This window comes from Leptosomus discolor, chromosome 10 (genome assembly GCF_034619465.1).
Source record: "Leptosomus discolor isolate bLepDis1 chromosome 10, bLepDis1.hap2, whole genome shotgun sequence".
Lineage (NCBI taxonomy): Eukaryota > Metazoa > Chordata > Aves > Leptosomiformes > Leptosomidae > Leptosomus > Leptosomus discolor.
Window position 1 is genome coordinate 16,171,950 of NC_141400.1, and position 21,433 is coordinate 16,193,382.

Consider the following 21,433-nt stretch of genomic DNA (forward strand, 5'->3'; position numbering starts at 1 on the left):
GAGAGAAGACTACATGACACTACACCATGAGTGACAGTAAATGTGATAGTCAGTTTTACAGTGTTCAAGTTGCAGATTCAACATTCACTGTACTAAAACGTTACCAGCAATTGAAGCCCATAGGATCAGGGGCACAGGGCATTGTTTGGTGAGTAAAAAATACTTTGTTTAATTATAAAAAGCTATAAATATAGAACAAAATTTGAATGTATTCCTGATAGAGGTGCCAGAATGTAAAATACCGATGTCAATTTCTATCTCTTGCTACAGGGTTATGGACTAAATAAATTGTAAAACACCTGCTTGCTGTAGTTCATGTGCAAACCTTTTGTTTTGTTTTGCTTTTAGGGGAAGATTGATATTTGTATAACTGCATAAATTAAAATGGTCAACAAGTTTCCTTCTCATTAACCACTTTATTTCTGTTTCTAGTTCTCACATTCCCCATGTAGTTATGATATTGCAGTGTAAGGTATGACAATGCGATGGTGAGCGATTCTGGGTTTTACTCGTTTCTTCATCATGGCCCCCTTTCTTCCCCCCCTTTTATTCCCGATCACTCCTGTCCATTTCTAGGAGCCATCAATGCAGTGCCTTGCCATTAACTGGCAGGATGAGGCAAATCAGTGTCATTGTCACTCCATGGATTAACCAGAAAGGGATGCTGTGTGAGGGGTTGGGCTGGCCGGCTCTTCCTTGGTGTGTCACCTCAGCTATGTGTCCAGCCTCCAGTGGCCCAGGACGTGAGAGTCGTTAGTCTGATCCTGAACCTTAGTCTCTTGTATGGCACCACACCTCTGGGCCAGCTAAAGGTAAACACTTTCAAATATTTTTTAGACTGCAGCAATCCATTCTACACGGCTTAGTGCAGCCCGCATTTTGTTGGGCAAAACTTACTTGGTAACAGCAGAAATGTTTATTGATGCGTTTTTTTAATTCCATACGCAGGAGAGCAAACAGATATGCTCGGGAACTCTCTAATATTAGACTTAATCACAACACGTGGTGGGCTGTTCATCTGTTAAATCCAGTCTGCAGTTTCTCTTCATCTATAAATTCTGCAGAATAAGTGCGATGACTCATGTATTGTGAGCAACTCCTTATACAGAACCTGCCCGTGTCTTTTTGGCCTTTTCATAGCCGTAATAAGTTACATATGTAGGAAAAGGGTGTATTTTTGTGAGAACATGCCTTTATTTTTAAATTATATAGATAACCCTGTTGCTCTGCTAATAGATGAAAAATGAGCAAAATGAGAACATATATTTCATTCTTCTTTGGTGGGTTGAGTGATGAGTGGATAGGTACACTAGATCTTGGTTATTAGTGTTTGGGTAAGAGTTCATATAGTGCTAACATTTTCCAGGTATAAATATTCTTAAACTTATGCTTGTTCCAGATGGCATGCAGGAATTTAGGGTGTTCCTCCTTTCATTAGTAGTAGTGCGTTTCTGAACTATGTGACTTAAACTAGGTGTCTGCTTCAAAATGAAGTTAGGGTAGTGTTAAGGTCAGCATTTTGGGAGGAAGGAGAAATGATCTGATTTATTGACTTGTTTTGTTAATACTTGATTTATGGAAAAATGGAGTGAAACATCGCGTAAATTTTCATCATCTTGTGAAATATCTGAAAACTGTGTCCAAGTTGAAGAACGTGCAAAATCTTAATTTCTCCTGAAATTCCTTGCAGTACACAAAGGAAAGATACAAAGTGCTAGGATGTAAAATGTAGAAAACAGTGTAAGATGAGTGCTACCTTGTCACGTTTGACTGGAAAAATGGTCAAGTCATTAGTGTGACATGCAGATGGGGGTGTCTTTTTTTTTTTTTTCTTTATCATCCAGTGTTTACCACAAAAATTAGGAAATATATTTCTGGAGTTTTGTGTGTGGATTTTATTTTTTGGTGAGAAATTTTAATACCACGTGTCGCTTTAGCTAGGAGAGGTCTGAACTTTGCTATGTCTTTCTCAAAATTTTAATGGGAAACTCCATTGGTATTGCTTTTGCTTAGTTTTTTCTTTGATATTAAAACGTAGGAAAATAAGTAGTTTTACAAATACATGCTTAGGAAAAGTGATAAATGGAATATCTAGGAAGATGAAAAAGCAATTCAGTTGTTATGTAGAGGGTATTTCTAGCTCGTACTGCAAACAGGCTAGGAGGGAAATTGGATATATTTTTTGTATTTTATGTACAAAATATACTTTTATACAGGACTTTCCTCTCTCCTTTGCTCCTAAGTATTAATACATTTGAAGTCTTATAATCTATTTAGGACTAAATAATGATTTGCACAAAACTATTCTTTTGAAGTAGTTTTTGTCTTCGACCTCCTGACACCTTTTGTCCTTTCTTGTCCTTGATTTTCAAAGTTTCTAGTGAATTTGATTTTTCTGTCCCAGCAAATTTCTTTTGTCCTGCAGTGCTGCAAAACAGTGATCTTATAAATAGCACAGCTTTGACTGTGTTGATAACTTTATTTACAGTTGCAGTTGAAGAAACAGTTGGGATAAGTTTGTTTCGGTTTGCAAGCTCCTGTTTAGACAGTAAGGAAAGAGTTAGCGAAACGGGACTGACAGAGCAAGAGTCCGTAGTAGTAGCGTACTGCAGTTCAAAGCAAAAGTCATTTGCCTACAGAAATGAAGTGTGATTTCCTGCTATAATTTAGGTCATAATGTTTTGTTAATATTTTCATCACGTATGTGGCATCACTACTCAAATGTTTGCTCAAGATGCAGAGCAATCACAAGTGCAGTGAGGACCCTATTACAATTCGCTGTGATCAAAGTGGAATCACTGTTACATGATGGGGTAGACATTGAGATTCTTCTGTGATATCAAACACTGAAATAATTTGTAGGCATTCTGTTAGTACCCAAGGTGATAATTGAGTAGACTGACAAATCTGCCTTTTCTTTTTTAAATCTGTGCCTGAAACAGTTGCCATGATGAAAAAGTCTCTGTTGAATTCAAATGAGCAGGGTTGGGGAAAGAAATTTAACACCAATTACATCCATGATTTTTTTTTTGTTTGTTCGTTTATGTAAAATCACATGATATTTAGAAGTGTGGCCTTGGTGGTAACAGATGTTATATTTTTTTTTTTCCCTTGATAAATTAAATGCATGCTCACACAATTTTTTACCTTTTTTTTTTTTTTTTTTTTTTTTTCTCCTTTTGCCAGTCTGTTTTTAACTCTTCCTTTTGAATTGTGTTGGTAGCAGACAACTGGTTTTTTGGGCCCCAATGTCAGTCACTTCCATGTAGATGAGCAAACCAAGAGGTTCAGGTGGAGTTTTTCATATGTGCTCAGGCTGAGCCTTGACGCAGACCTGATTTGTCAGACCACAAAGTGACGCTTCCCCTAAAATTGCTCCAATGTCCACTGCTGACCTGTGATTGACTTGAACAGCTAACCATGCCAGACCCTGTTGGTTATTGATTTTATACTAATTCCCAGTTGTCATTAAAGTCCGTAACAGATGCAAAACTTTAATTTACATATAACGTCTTCTGGGTGAAGTGAATGCTGAAACCTGAGTGCGTTCATATTTGGGAGGAAAATAGTTTCTCCAGTTGTCTGGCCTGTTGCCTTCCTCCCATTTTGTGTTTCGTTTTGCACAGACATAAAGGCTTTAAATCTGAGAGTGATTGTGTCATTGAATAATGACTTGCATATTTCACAGACCTAAGCTGAAATAAGTATTAGCAAGCCTTTAGTGCAAGTGACACATTGGCTCAAATTTGGGACGTGTAATTTGGGACATGCCTCCAAGAAAACACGTCTCATGGGTGAGCCCTGCTTTGTGGTGGTATTGCCTTTTCCAGTAGGGAAAACAGTGACTTGGTGCTGGTAAACTTCATATAATCTGAGTGTTGTTGTGATCCTAGGGGAGCTGTACTTTTTGTAAGAGTACTATAATGTGATGATGCTTATAAGTCCGGTATTGTACATATCTTGATGAGAATAGGGGTGGAGCTCACAAAGAGCTTAAATATGCTTGGAAAATACAGGTGAATGAGAATTCTTTCTTACAGCATGAAAATAACATTAAATGGAAATAGAATAATGTGGGAATGCTTATTTAGAACTGTAACTATTTAAAGATTGGAACTCTTCAGTAGTTTGTGGTATGAATTCACATATATTTTGCCGAATAGTCTGTGTTTTAGTAATGAGGAATATTCCCAGTTTAGTCTTGTTCTGCATATACAGATAATTTAGCTTCAGATTCTTACAGCTATTAAAGTAAGTTGACACCTCGACCTCAAACTGCAGAGGGAAGGAACAAGCACAACTGAAAAACAGGGTAAAATTAATGGTCATGTTCACTTTTAAACTCTTGCATTGCTCCCTGCAATCTGAGTTTTCCATATTTGTCAATTCAATGGATTTATTTATTTATTTATTTATTACAAAACCAGATGATAAATGTAACATTCTGCTAGGCACTACAATTGTTTATAATTGTAAACTATCCATGTAAAGGACAGTACTGATGCCTGCAGAATGGATCGTGAAGACATGGCTGTGACTCTCAAAGAGAAATTTCTGTTGCAAATACCGAATGATTGTCAGTCAGCAACAAAGTGTCCAAAGAAATACTCCAAATATACAGATTAGGCAACTGAAGTGCTTCTTGATTTCAAATAAACTTAAAATATTTTTAGATCTTGCAATTTTGGATGTGAGTCTTGAGTCAGCAGATTCAGTCTTAAGACAGAAAGTAGGGCAGGAAGACTTCTGATGAGTGTCAGTGGCTTGTGTTTAACCTATTTGTATTTATTAAAGAATGCATAGCTTTGAAGTTATGTTCCTTTTCTAAATGACACTTAGATTAATTTAGTGTCAACAGCTTGGTGGATATGCTTTATCTCAAATCTTGATTTCTTTCCTCACTCATGTCTCCCTTTTGCCGCCTCCTCTCCCTCAAATAGACTTCAACTTAAGTTGTTTGTCTTTGAAAACTTCTAGTGCTGCGTTTGACACAGTCCTTGGAATAAATGTTGCTGTAAAGAAGCTGAGTCGTCCTTTTCAGAATCAAACCCACGCAAAAAGGGCTTACAGAGAGCTTGTTCTTTTAAAATGCGTCAATCACAAAAATGTAAGTTTGGCTTTATATTTCTCTCCCTCGTTACTGTAAGTTGTCAAAAAAGCTCACGATTTGCTCTCTTATTTGCTGTTAGTAATCAAAGTAATGGAAAAATTGTGAGAGAAAGACTGGAAAGGTTTGCTGTGGGTAGTGCAGTTCTCCCCAATGTATGGTTAAGTTCTTGGGTGAGCTGTTTGGAGTAGAAGTGCCAAGAGGAGGAGGTTTTTGCTGCGTTGTTGGTATAGGTTTACCATCAGTGTCGGCTTTATAGAGCTGGCCTTGCTGTAGTGCATTTGCCTTTTTAAGTCGTACTGCAGCAAAGCAAAGTTTGGCACTGAGTTTGTTTGTGGGTTTGGCTCTTGTTACTGCACTGTAGTTAAATTTTCTGAGCTCAGACAAGATTTTTATTAAATACAGGTTTAACTGGTAGGGTTTGCAGGAATGCAGCAGTGTCTTGACAATTTGTTGGTAAAGAGAAGTGAAATACTGTGGACAATATGTATATATTTTAAAATCTCTGAACCTCCTAAAATAACAAGCCTTCGTGTCAATACTTCAGTGTTCAAGTACAAGAATATATGAGTTTAGGTGACTGTTTTGTTCTGATACTAACATGAACTAGAAACATTGCTGATCGTTGAAATTGTACACTCAGGTCTCAAAACTCTTGGAGCGAATTAGCCTTTTAGGACTGATTTTTAAGTAAGCTTTTGGTGAAGTCCAGAAGTAGCAGAATGAAAGCAAGGTGGTTATTAAGGATGGCAGTACAGTAATTTTAGCAGTTCTCCTGGAAATAGTACATCATAATCTAAGTTTCATGGGATGGCATGGGGCACCTCTGTGTACGTGTTGTTGGACAGCCTCGGTTAAAATTTCTTGTACAACATGTGATTTAAAATAAGAGATTATTATTTATGGGGAAAAACAGGTTATATTTCAGGCACTTGGGAGGGAGACAGAAGGTGTCATATAACTTTAAAAAGAAAAAAAGTGGTTTTGTCCTGTCGTAGTTCCTTTGGCATACATGCTGCAGTTTAGAACTATTTTTGAATTGGCAGTTTCTCAGCACATGTGAATTAAGTGAAGCCAAGAAACATTCAAATTGTATATAGTAACAGTGTGCATTTGATTTTTGAATAGTAATTTCTGCAATAGTGGATTTTTATGTGAATTAAATCGAAAGTTTCTTCTAATGTTCATTTTTATTTTCTAGATAATTAGCTTATTAAATGTATTTACACCACAGAAGTCACTAGAAGAATTTCAGGATGTGTAAGTACTAGATTTTTGTTTTCGTTTTCCTGACAAATACTGGCCTAAACCCTGGAGCTGTATTTCCAGTATCCTACAGACTTCACACTTTGAAAATAGAGGGTAGCTGAAAGCTGAGTTGAGCATTTAATTAGTCTTTATTCCTAGATTTCTTTAAGAAAGACCAAAAAAGTTGTTTCACTACATGCATAAGATGGGAGTGGGAAACAAAAAAAAGGTTATTTACCTTTTATTCATCTATCTGCCTGTGCTGATTGCATATGCATCTGGTTTGTGTGCATTGTCCTTTAGCTAAATGGGTCATCGCAGGGTAATAGCTTGGTCTGGATAACCTGATACCATTTTTTTTGCCATACAAGTCACAGCAGTATCTTTGGCCTTAGTTAAGAACTGAATATATTTCTTTTTCATGCAAGCTGTGTCAACTGGTCTAGAAAGGATTCATGGTGATTTGGTTGGTGGGGTGTTCGTAGGTTCCAGTGAATATACTGTTGTGGTTTGTGAATGGGCTTCTGGGGTAAATGCCTTGTGTCTGAAGCGGGTAAGCAGATGATATTTTATCTTGAAAATGGATCATTCCTTCTTAGTTCTTACTGTACTTTTCTTAATTTTCTTATTTTTTAAAACTTAAAATACAGTGAAAGGAAGGCTATTTTTTGATATATTGCAATATCTGCGATTTCTGCATCAACTTCAGTCAGTGTTAGTTTTCTGTGCTGCATAAACTCAGAATTACTCTTCTGTATTACTGTTTATAAAACTAATGGAATTTAATCTCTTGTGATGGACTATTGAACACTTAGTTTTTAATAGTAAGACTATTTGAATAGATAATTTAGTTTTGAAACTATGGTCATGCATTTTTTTTTAATCATAACCTTTTTGACACTTATGTTAGCAAAGAGTTGACTTTTATTAAATGTCTCTCGTGCTGAGCTTAAACCTGATATGAAAAGTAACACTCAGGTTTTCTTAATGCTTTCTTTCTTGTGCTTTAGATATTTGGTTATGGAGCTGATGGATGCAAATTTGTGCCAGGTTATTCATATGGAATTGGATCATGAAAGAATGTCTTATCTTCTTTACCAAATGCTATGTGGTATCAAACATCTCCACTCAGCTGGTATCATCCACAGAGTAGGTAGTATTAGGTCATTAACAATACACTTTATGAACACAGATGTTCTTATGGAACGGGGGGAAGGCAAGGGGTTGCTGTTTCATAAGTTTGTTTCTTTCATTGATAAGAATACTATTAAACCTGAAGATTGTTTTTGGTTCAAAGATAAAAACTGTATTGTAAATAGATCTTAAATCAGGTTAGCTCCATGGATTTAACTAATGCTCAACTGATTAAAAGATAAAACGTGTATCTGTGGACCTTTCAAACTAGTAAAGAATGAGTCTTTAAAAGGTAATATTTGTCTCTACCCTTGGAGATATTCAAAAGCCATATGACATGGTGCTAGGCAACTGACTGTAGGTGGCCCTGCTTGAGCAGGGATGTTGAACCAGGTGACCTCCAGAGATCCCTTCCACCTTCAGCCAGTCTGTGATTCTGAAAAGTAATGTTTGTAAATGATCAGAATTTCGAAGTCGTATGCAGACTTCATATACTTCTCTACTTCTGTTGTTCTGCTGCTGTTCTTTATTTTTATTTCATGGCTAGTCTGTTTGACAGTTCTGCTTCGTTTTTGTTGCTTTCCTTTTCTTCCCCTGCTTCCTGGACACGCTTGCCTTTTAAATTTCTTTCTTTTTTGCCTGGTTGCTGAAAACTCTATCCAGTTCTAGTTTAATGTGCTTTTATGTTCAACACAAACATAATTGAGAAGCTGTATAAATTACAACAGATCTACTTCCTTACTTCGCTGAAAAAGTCTACCATGAAAATCCTGTGGTGTTAGCAAGGAATTTACATATAGTTAGCTTAAGTTTGTATCTAGATAGTCTTGGTACTGAGCTTTCCTAAAATTATGGATTAGGTGTGAAAGAGAGTGAAGCAAGGAGGGCTGGAACTCCAGCTGAACTCCACTTCACATGTTCAGTGTGATTTGGAGCTAAAGGGGAAACACAGTATTTGCTGAGAAACTTGAGCTTGCAGGAGCTGACAGAGTGGTCAGACAGAACTGATACTGGTTGAACAAGAAAATGGGCAATAAGAGGAACCACACTGTGAATAGCTAAACAGAGGTGTGAAGTTTATTTGAATGGAGAAACTGAAGTGGTGAGTGTTAGGTTGGGTTAGTTTGGGACCAAAGCAAATTAACCTTTCTGGAGTGGAAACTTCATTAGATTGAGAGATTTCTTTTTGAAAAGAAATCAGGGTAGGAAAGGAACAGAGCTGGGACAGTTCAGAAAGAATGGAGTAGTAGGAATTGTATCTAGAAGCTGCTCAAAGAGTCTCTGACCAGATTAAATTCAGTAACATTCTGCAGAAGATCTGTTGCCTTCCTGAAACATGAAAACACGTCAACTATTTGCATGTCCCCATCTCCTTTAAGAAAAAGAAGTTCTGTACCTGAGAACGTGGTTCGTGTGGTTGAAACTAAGTCAAGCATTTGAGCAGAATTAAATGTACTTGCACGTCGGTAATTTGGCTACTTCTGGTACTTTGTGAATAAAAGCCAATTATTATAGTTTTCCTTGACTGTGTTCCTTTGGGTGCATTGACGACTGTTCCCATGAGGGATATCTCCTAAAGTATTTTATTTTTCTCTTCACTCAGTGGGTAACTTTGTGTTTTCACTGCACTATAATTCTGTGAAATTTGCTGATCACTATAATGCAGGTGGCTTATCTCTCATTAACAAATACACTTGTTAGTGCTTTCTATGTTGGAATACTCCTTTTCCTACAGATACTTGACTAATTCTTGATGTTGTCTTTAGGATCTGTGCTCAAATAATGACAGTATTTGGAACACAGTGTCCTTTACTGTGCAACTACTCATACTCAAAATAGGTCCACTTAATGTGTTAAAGGAAGCAGATATATGTACACATTGTGCATATATATATATGTATGTATACAGACCATTATATAACTGGCTGTACTGTCAGTGCACAAATAGGTAAAATAAAACTCTCCAGGCAACTTTGATTCTGGTTTTCCTTGATTTTTTTTTTTTTTTTTTTTTTTTAGTACCTAGCTGTGCAGCATTTAACTTGTCTCTAGTGTATATATAAATAAGCAAATACATCAGAGCAGGAATATGCAGTTGTTAATGAATGTATTGGTGACATATATGGACTGCGGAGTGGGTATGTGGGTTATTCTGTATGTTGATCCTTCCTTAACTGCAGTAATTTCTTGTTAGGATTTGAAACCCAGCAACATAGTAGTAAAATCAGATTGTACGCTCAAAATCCTTGATTTTGGACTGGCGAGAACAGCATGTACTAACTTTATGATGACTCCATATGTAGTAACGCGGTATTACAGAGCACCAGAGGTTATCCTTGGAATGGGATATAAAGAGAATGGTAAGTTGCTGGAGTAATGCTTTACATCTTTTGTCTAAAGCTTATCTGTCTCAGAACATAACAGCTTTAAAAGGGGGAGGGAGGGAGAGCGGGCTGGTTTCCCCCGCCATGTCTGTTGTCAAAGTGTGTAAACCATGGTATTGGAAATAACAGAAATGACACTAACAATTTTGAAGAATATAATAGGTTTCTGCTTTGAGTGCCTATCTCCATGTAATGTATACTGCTCCCTCTCCCCTGCTACTGTTTTATCTTTTCATGTATTGTCCTGTTGTCTTGTTGCCATTTTTTTTTTTTAGTCTACAAAAAAGTGTTGAGACATTTATGCTGGATGATATAAAAAAAAAAACCCAAACAACAACCATCACTATATAAACAATAAACTTTTATCAATGTGATTTTATTCTGAAGCATCTTCTTCCAACAATCTGTTCCCTTTTGCATCTCTGATTATTAAAATCTGTTTCAGATCCCTATCATAAACCATGCTTTATACTCTCTTAAATCTGCATAACACTCAAAGAGGCTGGGTATTATATTATTAAAACAACACAGCTATAATGTTGAACATTCAGCCAACAAAATTGCTGGCAAGGAAATTGTCTTTGCCTTCCATTATTGGGGTTTTACCTTTTGATTTTTACTAGCTGTGGAGTAATACGCTGCCTTCTCTGGACTTTTGTGCTAGGGCATCTTTCCACTTTATCACAGGGGCTTGGGGGTACCGTGCTTTTTGTAGACGTGTAACTTTGGCTGTGTAAAACAAGGGACTCTGAGGACCTTGCTGGGCCACTGATAAGGAAAACAAACCTTTCATTAATGTGCAAGGCAGCTTGTTGTACGGCCAGTGCTGATGTGGATCAGAACTTTAGTAGAGGCTGTGCTGGATGGGACAAAAAATAATTTATCTGTAGGAATACAGTGTGAGCTTACGAATAAATACTTGTGGTATTTAAAAAAACCTCTTTAATCTTTTGTCCTTGTTGCACCTAACATATGATAGTGGATATCTGGTCTGTTGGGTGCATTATGGCAGAAATGGTCCTCCATAAAGTCCTGTTCCCAGGAAGAGATTGTATCCTTCTTCATGGTCGTTTCAGAAATGCAAACACTGATTATATTTTACAAAATGCTAATAACAGAATTTAGCAACAGTCGGTTGGTGTTGATATGATTGAAAATTCATGTTAGCGGTTTGATTTTTCCACATTGTTGTGTTTTATGGTAGATGCTAGATGTTTTTGTTTGTTTTCCTCACTTTTGTTCATGATACTTCATAATTTGATCATTTCATTTTTACTTTCAGTTGATATCTGGTCAGTTGGGTGCATCATGGGAGAATTGGTGAAAGGTTGTGTGATATTCCAAGGCACTGATCGTATCCTTCCCTAGTCATCCTTGAATCCCATTCCACTTCCAACAGAAACACAATTATTTTGATCTGTATAAGTATAAAAGCATAAACAATATTTTTGATATGTTTTAATAGATCTACTGTACTATTTGAAATTAGTGTCATTAACCAAATTGTTGAGCTTTCCATTTTATTTTTAGTAGACTTTATTTAATGTAATTTGTACTGGTTGAATCCATAGAACTTATATTAAGAGCTTTAGCTTTTGTAGCTTAAAAAAGGATACTGTTAGGTTTAAAAAATAAATAGCAGTAAGTATATTTTCTTACTCTTGTTCTTTGTAGGTAAGTGTTATAAGCAAAAGCCTACAAAATTACTTTTTACTATGCATGGATTTTGCTTACTATTTGTTTGAACAGTAGACTAATTTTTTTGTACAATTTTTTGAGTTTAAATCAGATTTTTTTTTCTTGCTTTTTAGTACTTGCTGGTCAACAGTGTCCTGATTGCAAGCACACTGCATGAGAAATCTTTTTTTATTGCTATTATTTAATAGTAAAATAAAACTTTTTTCTTTTTGGAGTTTTTTTTCCATTCTATGAAAATTTTATTTTGGGCTTACTTTTTCTGTAAGATCGTTATTCCTCCATTTCTCCCTCCAATATTTTTGACTCAGATTTGTCTTCATAAAATTCTTTCTTGTATCATAGTAATTGCACAAAATTTTACTGTATTAAAAACAAACACCACCTTCATATATATGCTTTCATGCTTTAGAGATTGAAAATCTCACTAATACATCACTGGATCACAAACAAGTCTTCTCACTGTATTAAGTGAACAGAAGTGATCATTTAGTAAAGTAAATGTTCTTTGAAGATTTTGGTGTATTTCAGAATATTTCCCTAGAAACAAAATTTGAACATTTTACTCGTTATCAAGTTCTAATTGTTAAAATTGGAGGAAAACCAATTTCATCCTTTATAAATAATATCTTACAGAGTAGTAGTGTTGTAGCACTAGACATTGAAAATTGGTCAGTAAATAAACAGGATCCAGACAGTGTAATTAAGTCACAACTGCCAGTTGTGGCTGTAGGTCATAAGAAGCCATAGCTGCTTCAAGATTTTGAAGAAAGTACAATATTTTTGCTTGTCAGCGAGGAAAAGTGGAGTCCACCACTAAAAGTACACGTTCACAGACACCTATTGTATCTTATAGAGGAGGACTTTCAATTTTAATGCTAAATTTCATGACACTAATCTTCAGCAGTTGATCATGCATTATTTAGTAGTACAAATGATTAATTGTTAAATAAGTATTTTTGTTTTCCACCTTTCTTCTTTCTATACTTATTGTTTTACCTTTTGAAGCCTTCAGACCAACCTAACACAATTCTTCATGTATGTTATGTGTCTTTCACCTGCATGTTAGCATGGGCTATTTTGATTTATTCATGAATAAATGAAGGAAATTTTGTCCATACTTGTTGAATATGCAAGTTATCATCTGTGGTTCTCTGGAGGTCACTGGAGCCTCACCAGTCTATGCTTCAAGGAGTCTCCTCCCCTGGTGTCTTATCAAAGTGCATAGCTGTGCTTACAGGGTTTTTTACTACTTGTAAGACTTTCACTCTAATGTGAAATACTGTTAGCTGTTTGTGTTGTTGAAACTTTTCCAGAGTGATAGCTGCTTCAGTTGGATTGTCACTTTCTTTTACCTTCAGGTGCAGGATTGTTTTGGCAGTGGGGTTTATGGGCGATGCTGGTGTGCGTGGCCATGAAGCTTTCCTTGGTTTGTTTTGGTTTGGTTTTTTTGATTGTGCTTGGGGTTTTTTGGGGTTGGTTTTCTTTGTTTGGTTTTTACCTGGATTTTTAAAATGCCTTGGTATTTGGGGCTTTAGAGCAGGGAACCAAGTTCAGCCTGCCGCCTAATCGTGTGCCCTTGACTATCTTGAGGAAAATCTACTCTTAGGCTCAATCGTTTGTTTTTTCCCATACGGTCAGCGGGGATTGCGGGGACACTTGCAGCAGTGCTCTGGGTGGAATAAGATGCTCGGTGTTGCCAGGGCGATGGATGCACTGAGCCTGCTCCTGCCTGGCGCTATGGAGGCCTGAGCCACTGGCAGTTGCTGTGATCTGGAAATGAGAAATGTTGAAAAACCAGGCCATGTAGATACCCAGGATGAAATAATGGAAAGCCTGGTAGCACCAGAGTGGTTTTAGTGCTCCTTCTGCCCAGGTGGTGAAGGAAACTGAATGCCTGACTGATGCAAAAAGGATGAGGGGAGATTCATGCTTGCTTGGGAAAAATCCTGCTTATTGTGGTTGTAATAAGGACTCTGTTTTCAACTTCTCTTCTTCCAGAGTCCCAAGAAGTAGGCAGGCAGACTTGGCATGGGCTAAACTTGTGGTTACTTTTGACCCTGAGGTCAGTAGAACAGGAAGGGTAGTTTTGTCTGCGGGTTGCAAGGTTATTCACGTGGCATGTTCTGCGTGCTTTACATTGAAATTGAGGTTTTCTCCTATTTGAGTTTCTGATAAGAGGCTTATCTTATTTCAAGCCCAACCCTATATTGGGGAATTTAATTTTTTTTTTTTTCAATTTTCAGTATCTGTAACGCACTTTGAAGCAATCCAACTGAGACATTGTGTTTCTCCAGTTTTTATTACTAAAGTGGGATAGGTCATTAAGTTTTGATGCCCTCCCCCTGTGCTCTGAGACCGCAATAGACCGGACGCTTAGTTTGAATAGCTGACTAACCAGTTACTCAAATAAAAAGGGTCTTCTTGAATCTAGATTGGTGGAGATCTCACAGAAATCAGTTTTCCAGCTAGGAACAAAATTTCCTGATGTATGTTAAAATTTTCTTTGTATGTGCTTTGTTTTAGCATGAGAGTTAACAATATTGACTTCTTAACTTTGATTTTAATATAGTTGTTCCATTGGAATGTATTCAATAAGCAAATATAATTTTCAATCTTTGTATCGGAAGTCTGAAGTCGTAGTGTGAAGCAGTGACTATACATATATTTCTAGTTGTATTCTTGGCACACTAACTGAAAGAAAAGCACCTTTGTTTTTTAAATACATCTTAATTCAAAGTGCAGCAAGCTTGTTTTGTTACAAAACCTGTCTATGAGAATGGATAGCTTGAAGTGCTAGATTGTTAATTTAGCTATGAATGTTTGCAAGGGCAATGGTTAGACTTGCTGGAATTGCACATTCTTTATCAGAAGAAACTGTAAAGTATAAATCTGAGTAAACTTAACTATCAGGAATACTAATGCAGTGTCTTCTCAGTGTGATAAATGAGCTTTGTTATCCCAATTAGGCTCGTTCAGAGCAGCCTCTGGAATTGCTGTAAGAAGTGTCACCGCATCCAGGGGAAATGCATTGATTTGAAAGAGGGAGAAGGGACAGTCCAGAACAAACATGAGGCACAATTTCAACTTGTGGCTTGTAAATGCAATTCCTATGAAATATTTAAATTCTGAATTTAGGAACAGAGTAGTCTTTGAGTATAACCACAGTTGAGACACTTAAACAAAAGAACCTGCTAAAAACCTACAGGAATCTGGGTTCACTGCTCAGAACTCCTTTGAATGTCTTCTGAAGTTGAACATTAGAAAAGAACCCAACCCCAAAACACAACAACAAAAAACCCCCAACCATCCAAGCAAAACACACACACGCCCCCCTCCCCCCCACCCCAACCCTACAACCCAAAGCCTGATTTTCTTAGGAGATAGGCACAGAATTCCTTACTTTGAATGGGATGCATTTGTGCTTTAGGGGTTTTTTAAATGCATTTTTCCCTATTTAATACCATCAACACTGAAGATTCTTTATGTTGTACTTTAGAAGATTCAATAGCAGCCTTTCTTTTCTGTCCTTATAGTTGTTTTGCCCTGGATACAATTGCCAAATAAAGCTGCTTTTGGACTGTAAAAAAGTATTGCTTTCAATACAAGCCAAGAGATGATAATTAGCAAAAGATACTTAAGCATAACGTGTTGTGCAGCGCTTCTGGCCTGTCCTTAAGGTTACAAGACCTGAATCTTACTTTTATGTCAATCTAGCTTTTTGCATGGCAGCTCAGAATACTGTTGATGCTAGAATGAAGTTTGTATTTGTCCTTTGTTCAAGTGTTTATTAACTTTTCAGATTTCTTTAAGTGATATTTTTGTGTAGTGCAGACTTCAAATTCTTCAGCTGATTTTCCTAAAGATACTGTGCAGATATTGATCAGTGGAATAAAGTTATTGAACAATTAGGAACACCATCAGCAGACTTCATGAAGAAACTACAGCCTACAGTGAGGAATTACGTAGAAAACAGGCCAAAATATCCTGGTATTAAATTTGAAGAGCTCTTCCCAGACTGGATATTTCCATCAGAATCTGATCGTGACAAATTAAAAAGTAAGGCGAGTTTTTTTTTTCTTTTTTTTTTTTAAGATGTTAATTTAAAATTAACGTCTGCAGTACATGTAGTTTAAAAAAACTAATATAAGATGTCTATTGCAATAGGTGTCAGCATGAGAAGCTGCGTACCTTCTGTTTCTTTCGTTTATGACATGTTGTGAAGTCTTAGTAGTAGTCATTAAATACAGAACTATTTCCCTGTCCCCAGTATTCTCTTAATTCTAATCTGTTGAATAATGTCAAGTAACAATAACAAGTATTTCTTTCAGAGAACGTTCATGGAGGTTATTTGTAATTACCTTTTTCTAGTTGATGTGTGCATATAATTCATTTTGGCTATACTTTGACTTTGGATAACTACTGATAAAATGGAAAAAACCCACCTTATTGTCTAGATGGTTAAATATTTTTTTTTTTTTACCTAGAAGAACTTGTTATAGCCTGTTCCATCATTACAACGATCGCTCAGATAAAAAAAGAAATGTCAGTGAAGTGCCACTGCAACAATGGGTATCCAGTTATTGTGTAGAAAGACATTTAAAAGAAAAACTGATTTGGTATTACAGAAATTAGATCACTGCTGTACCAAGATATATTTTTAAAAGCTTATTGAAACTGTTTGTGTGGTTTATGTTCAATAGTTGGTGCCAAATAAACTGTGACCCATGTAACAGCAGAGCTGTTCAAAATTGAGGTTGGTTGGTGTCAGCTGCAGGGTTTATTTTGGATAATAGCAAAATAAGATTTACACTAAAGGAGTGGGACCTCATTTTTTTTAAAAAATAAAAAATAATTGTATAGGAAAGCTTGGGTTTGTGGGCCTGTGTTCACAGTGAACTGTTACAGTGTGTGTCCTGTGTTCCCGGTATTCATTTTCTGTGTCAGACGTTAAACCCTACAGCTCTTTTACATGTCTGTTCTTTTCATTTTTCCTTTCTAGCCAGCCAAGCTAGAGATTTATTATCAAAAATGCTTGTAGTAGATCCAGACAAGAGAATTTCTGTAGATGAAGCCTTACGTCATCCTTATATTACTGTCTGGTATGATCCAGCTGAAGCAGAAGCTGTAAGTTTGCGTTCAAAATAAATTTTAAGATATCAGTCTAATAACTTTAAAGAATACCTGTTAGTTTTAGTCAAGAGCATGCTTTGAACTCATTCCTTGGCTAGCAAAAGTTGCACATAAGCCTTCAGATCCACGTTAGATGCAAAATCACCCGAAGAACAGCTGCTGGAGTGGAGTTGATAATAGTTTTGAAAGTGGGTATTGATAGTTCCTTTTACTGCAGAAAGAGTTGCCTGTGTGGTGGTGATCGAGGGCTTTTGGAAAAGGGGGCTTTCTCTAAGACCCCATAAAGCCTTACAATGAGTTTGATTTTCGTTGATGCTTTTAAACAGCCTTTCAGTGGGAGGCAGGACTTGAAAAGCAAATTCTGGAGTTGTAAAATGAATGTGTCTTTGAAGTATAGGGAATAGACTGCTGAAGATGAAGGTAACAAAATGCTAAAAAAGCTGCCATTTTTAGGGTTTTTTTTTTAGTTACGATTGGTTGTATTAACCTGATGTAGTAGATACACTATAGACTTTCTTTTCCTTGTAGCCTCCACCTCAAATCTATGATGCACAATTGGAAGAAAGAGAACATGCAATTGAAGAATGGAAAGGTAAAAAGTGAGCATGACAAATGACATTTATTGTAATAACTTGTATTACTAAATGTGTGGCTCACAGTACAGGTGTGCTGGATTGTGTAACTGACTGGAGCCCACTGTTCCACTTGTGCAGTACTGCTTGTGGCAATATGAAAAGAAATCAGTAATGGAAAAAGTTTTTATTTGGAGTGAATAGATATATACATATGCATATGTGTACATACACATATGTGTGGCATCCTCAACTCTGTTCAACAAAGTGCAGCAGTCTTCGTTTTTATTTCCTGAGTATTTTGTTGTTGTTAAGTGTTTGTAATCTCAGTGGGTTTTTTCTTGATAGAAAATTCTCTGGAAGAGAAATGTGCCTCAAAGCCATATCTCTTGACAATATTTAATAATTTGTTTTGGTGGTCTTAAATAGCAGAAAAGCTTTTTTGGTGTGTTGGGTTTTTTCCTCATCATTGCTTATTTATTGAGTAAATAAGTTAAACTGTTGACTTAAAAGAATAAATGGCATTGTGGTATTGAAATCAATTGCATGTCATAGTGCTAGTCAAAATCATGAAGTGGTGAGGCAGTTTAGATTTTGCACATCTACCATCAGAGGACCAAGGGTGAGAGAGATACATCTTTGCTTAGTACTTCGGAAGTCACTCGTTTCTGTAAAATAGCTTGATAAATTTCAGGTATTGATTCTGGTTTATATATATTTTCTTTAGGGCATGTCTGCACAGGTACACTTCAAATTATTTGAGATTAATGCAAGGTAGAAAATTAAAAATGGCTCAGTTAAATCTAACTGAATCCATTTGTAAATGTTGTTACTCGGAATTAAAGATGTCTCTATTTAAATATTGTTACTCGTAGTTACATTAAGATTATGGGTACGTACACGAGCTACTATGAATTAATGGAAAGTATAACTTAAAAGTGTACGTGATGCTGTGCAGCAGTAGTAATCCTTTTGCTCTGGAAGGGGCTGGGGTAAGCCATCTTGCGTCACCATAGTACAGACATAGCAAACACAATAATGCATGCACCGTTAAAGTTATAGCTCTCATTTTTTGTTGTTGTTGTTCAGGTGCCTGTATCCAAAATTATACTTCATTAGTAAATAAAGGCTTTCATGCAGTATTTTAATAATCTGTTTAAGCTACTTCAGAATTTCCAGACTTTCCTCAATGTATCCATGGAGATACTTGTTAAGAATAAAGTTGTTTGTGTATATTTTTTTTAATTGAAGTAAAATTTCCATGGGGGTTATCCATATAGTGGGTTTTTAAATCCAAATCTGTTTTGTTTTGTTTTTACAGTTACTATTAGTGCATCATAGGTATACATAAAGGTTTGAGATGGGGTGGTTATTTTTAAATGGATAGTTATTCTACTTATAGAACATGTTGATTTTGGTATATGCTTGGTGTCTTTCTGTGATGCGTAAAGAAAATCCGTAGAATTCTCTACTCATTGCTGGAGGCCTTTAAAAAAGAAAGAAAATTAAAAAAAAAAAGTTGGAAAATCCATACCTGTATAGTTGTACTTCCAGGCTGCCCCTTAACCATGTCATTGTACCTTTACATGTGTGAATTGTGTACAAATCCTCTGTGATCTCACAGTCGTTTTTCTGTCTCTTCTCTCATTCCTCCCACCCTTCTATTGTAAGAATTAATATACAAAGAAGTAATGGATTGGGAAGAAAGGAGCAAGAATGGTGTGGTAAAAGATCAGCCCTCAGGTTAGTCATTGTTTCAGTAGTTCTCCTCTATCTATGATATGTAGTGCTGCTCTGTGGCACCAGTGAATGAAGAAATCCTGCTTAATGATCCAGGTAGGCAAAAGTTTTGTTGTTCGAGACTGCGGGTTCTGATCTGCTCTTGGAGATCTGTGTGCAGTAGTCTTTCATTGTTATGAAGTCAGTTGTGGGAAGACCTAAGGAGTCTTGTTTGTCCAACACCCTGAGCTGCCTTTTCCCCAAAGGGCTCAGTCATCAAATGAAATCATCGATTCCATATTACATCACCTCTCGCATCGACATCTTTTACACTGAATGCTGTGGCTCTGCCGGAATGAGGGCCTTTCATGCAGGACTAAACATCGTTAGGGCTCCTTGTTTTAAAGTAATTAACAGTGCAAAGTGTTAGTGCCCATGATCGAGTCCTTGATGTTTGCTGCTGCTCTCTTGGTTCAGTAGTTGGAATATTGTACTGTCTTTTATGAACTGTATTTGTTGGATTTCTTGATGCTCAGGTCGCTATTCCTGTTATACTTTTTTTTTTTTTTTTTTCTTTCTCCCCGGAGAGGGAGAAGGAGGAACTTCTTTACTCTGACAGTGCAGAGCACTGGAACAGCCTGCCCAGAGAGGTTGTGGAGTCTCCTTCTCTGGAGACATTCAAAACCCGTCTGGACGCGTTCCTGTGTGGCCTGCTCTAGGCTAACCTGGCAGGGGAGTTGGACTAGATGATCTCCAGACGTCCCTTCCAACTCCTACCGTTCTGTGAATGTTGGCCTCATGTTTTAAGTGCTAGGGAACTTAGTGCTTGCTTTTCTACAGTTTATTTTCCGAGGATTTCTGTGGGGAAAGTGATGCTCAGAGCCTAGAAGTGTGGTTGTTTGTACCTTGCAATATTGTCTTGCCTCAGATTTTATTATGTTTGGTTTACTTAGCACAGATGCAGCAGTGAATAGCAACACCAGCCCTTCCCAGTCATCATCTATCAATGACATTTCATCCATGTCAACAGAGCAAACATTGGCCTCAGATACAGACAGCAGCCTCGATGCCTTGACAGGACCCCTTGAAGGATGTCGATGATCAGCCAGGGTTGGAGACTTGACTTTGGAAAAGAACTCTTGCTTCCATTGGGCCTGAATTGCTTGTAAGTTAGTGGAACCAAGTAGAAAACTCCATGTTCTGCATGTTCTGCTAAAATAATGCCTGTGTTTTTTTTTACTCAGTTGTTATGAAATTGCCTGCTTAATGTTGTAGAATGAAAGCAAATCAATGTCTAAAGAACAAAAAATTTTAAATTTAGACACTATTATAGGCTTTTCTTTGTTTCAGCCTATTTCAGGTGAGCAGTTACAATAGACTTTTAGCCAATAACTCCTCTTAAGTGGCTTCATGAATCTTCAGTCCCAACTGGCAGGCTTCTGTGACACAATGGTTGTTTACATTTTAGTACAGTATTGCTCATTAGTAGCTTTTTTGAATGTATAGTCTCTTTGAAGTTTGTTTTAACGTGCGACTGTGGCAGTTTGCTTTATTTAACGACTGGAGTGTTGTATGTAAGTGTGAACTCACACATTGAACGCTCTTAGTACTATGTTTAAAGGGCAGTTATTCTTCCACATAGCACTTTTTTTTAATTGAGCCCTTCCTATCTTCACTTTCCAACGATTCTGTCTGTCTTCTTGTAGAAGAGATAAACGTGAATTTTAAAGAATATAGCCATTACTTTGTATTTCACCTATGAGTATGTCTCTAACTTTTTCAGTTTTTTAAATGTGGATGGAAGATTCAGTGGCTAAATTAAATCTTAAGGAAGGATGAGTGACTTATCTGTGAAGCAGTGCCTGCTTAGAAAAGGAGAGAGTACTAAAATGTTCTGTATTTTCTAGCTTGTGATACTGGTCCTTTAACAAAAACAAGCAGAAAAGGAAATTATATCTGTGATGCTCTTCATTCATTGCAAACTCTGGTGAAAGGACAGATGAAATGGAGAGACTTGCAGCCTCAAAAAGAGCTGCATAAATGTTTTCCATTTTTTTTTAATGGGTCCATTCTATCTATCAAGTAATTACATAAAAATACAGTAGCGATTACTCATTTGTAAATTAAGTATTTAGTTAACAGAGCTTAGCTCTATTCCTGCCTTAGGAAAACCTCTCTATTTGTACCAGGGGAGGAAAACATACTTAGTGCATATTTTCTATAAATAGTGCCAGAGGAGAAGAGGAGATTTGCTGTTTCAATACAGGCTTATCAATAGAGTTTTCAGAATCAGGTGACACAAACGTTGCCTGTTAGGTTGCACAACATGTTGAATTAGAAAATGCGTTTGCAGTAGAGTAGGGCTTAAATTGCTTTATACTACACACTTGTGAGTTTGTGCACGTTTACTTTGGAGTGCACAGGTGTGAAATTTTGCTAAA

The 21,433-nt window shown here is 36.7% G+C and overlaps 1 protein-coding gene across 4 annotated transcripts; it reads left to right on the plus strand.

Moving 5' to 3' along the window:
• Window positions 1-26: 26 nt before the first annotated feature.
• MAPK9 (mitogen-activated protein kinase 9) lies at window positions 27-20,120 on the plus strand. Of its 4 annotated transcripts, none has more exons than XM_086471083.1 (11): window positions 27-148; window positions 4,978-5,107; window positions 6,309-6,367; window positions 7,366-7,504; window positions 9,684-9,849; window positions 10,853-10,924; window positions 15,445-15,627; window positions 16,571-16,695; window positions 17,230-17,293; window positions 18,945-19,020; window positions 19,946-20,120. In XM_086471083.1, the coding sequence occupies exons 1-11, from the start codon at window positions 27-29 to the stop codon at window positions 20,091-20,093; spliced, it is 1,284 nt and encodes a 427-aa protein (XP_086327209.1). In that variant the 3' UTR covers window positions 20,094-20,120. The 4 variants fall into 4 exon arrangements, with proteins under 4 accessions (XP_086327209.1, XP_009956412.1, XP_086327208.1 ...); XM_009958110.2 differs by having other exon boundaries at window positions 18,945-19,016; window positions 19,951-20,120; XM_086471082.1 differs by lacking the exon at window positions 10,853-10,924 and adding an exon at window positions 11,156-11,227.
• Window positions 20,121-21,433: the final 1,313 nt, after the last annotated feature.

Bases quoted from the DNA above. Each gene is read 5' to 3' on its own strand.
- MAPK9 (XM_086471083.1), top strand. From the start codon at position 27: ATGAGTGACAGTAAATGTGATAGTCAGTTTTACAGTGTTCAAGTTGCA. The intron at 5,108-6,308 runs GTAAGTTTGGCT...TTTATTTTCTAG, and splicing joins AATGCGTCAATCACAAAAAT to ATAATTAGCTTATTAAATGT. The intron at 17,294-18,944 runs GTAAAAAGTGAG...TTCTATTGTAAG, and splicing joins TGCAATTGAAGAATGGAAAG to AATTAATATACAAAGAAGTA.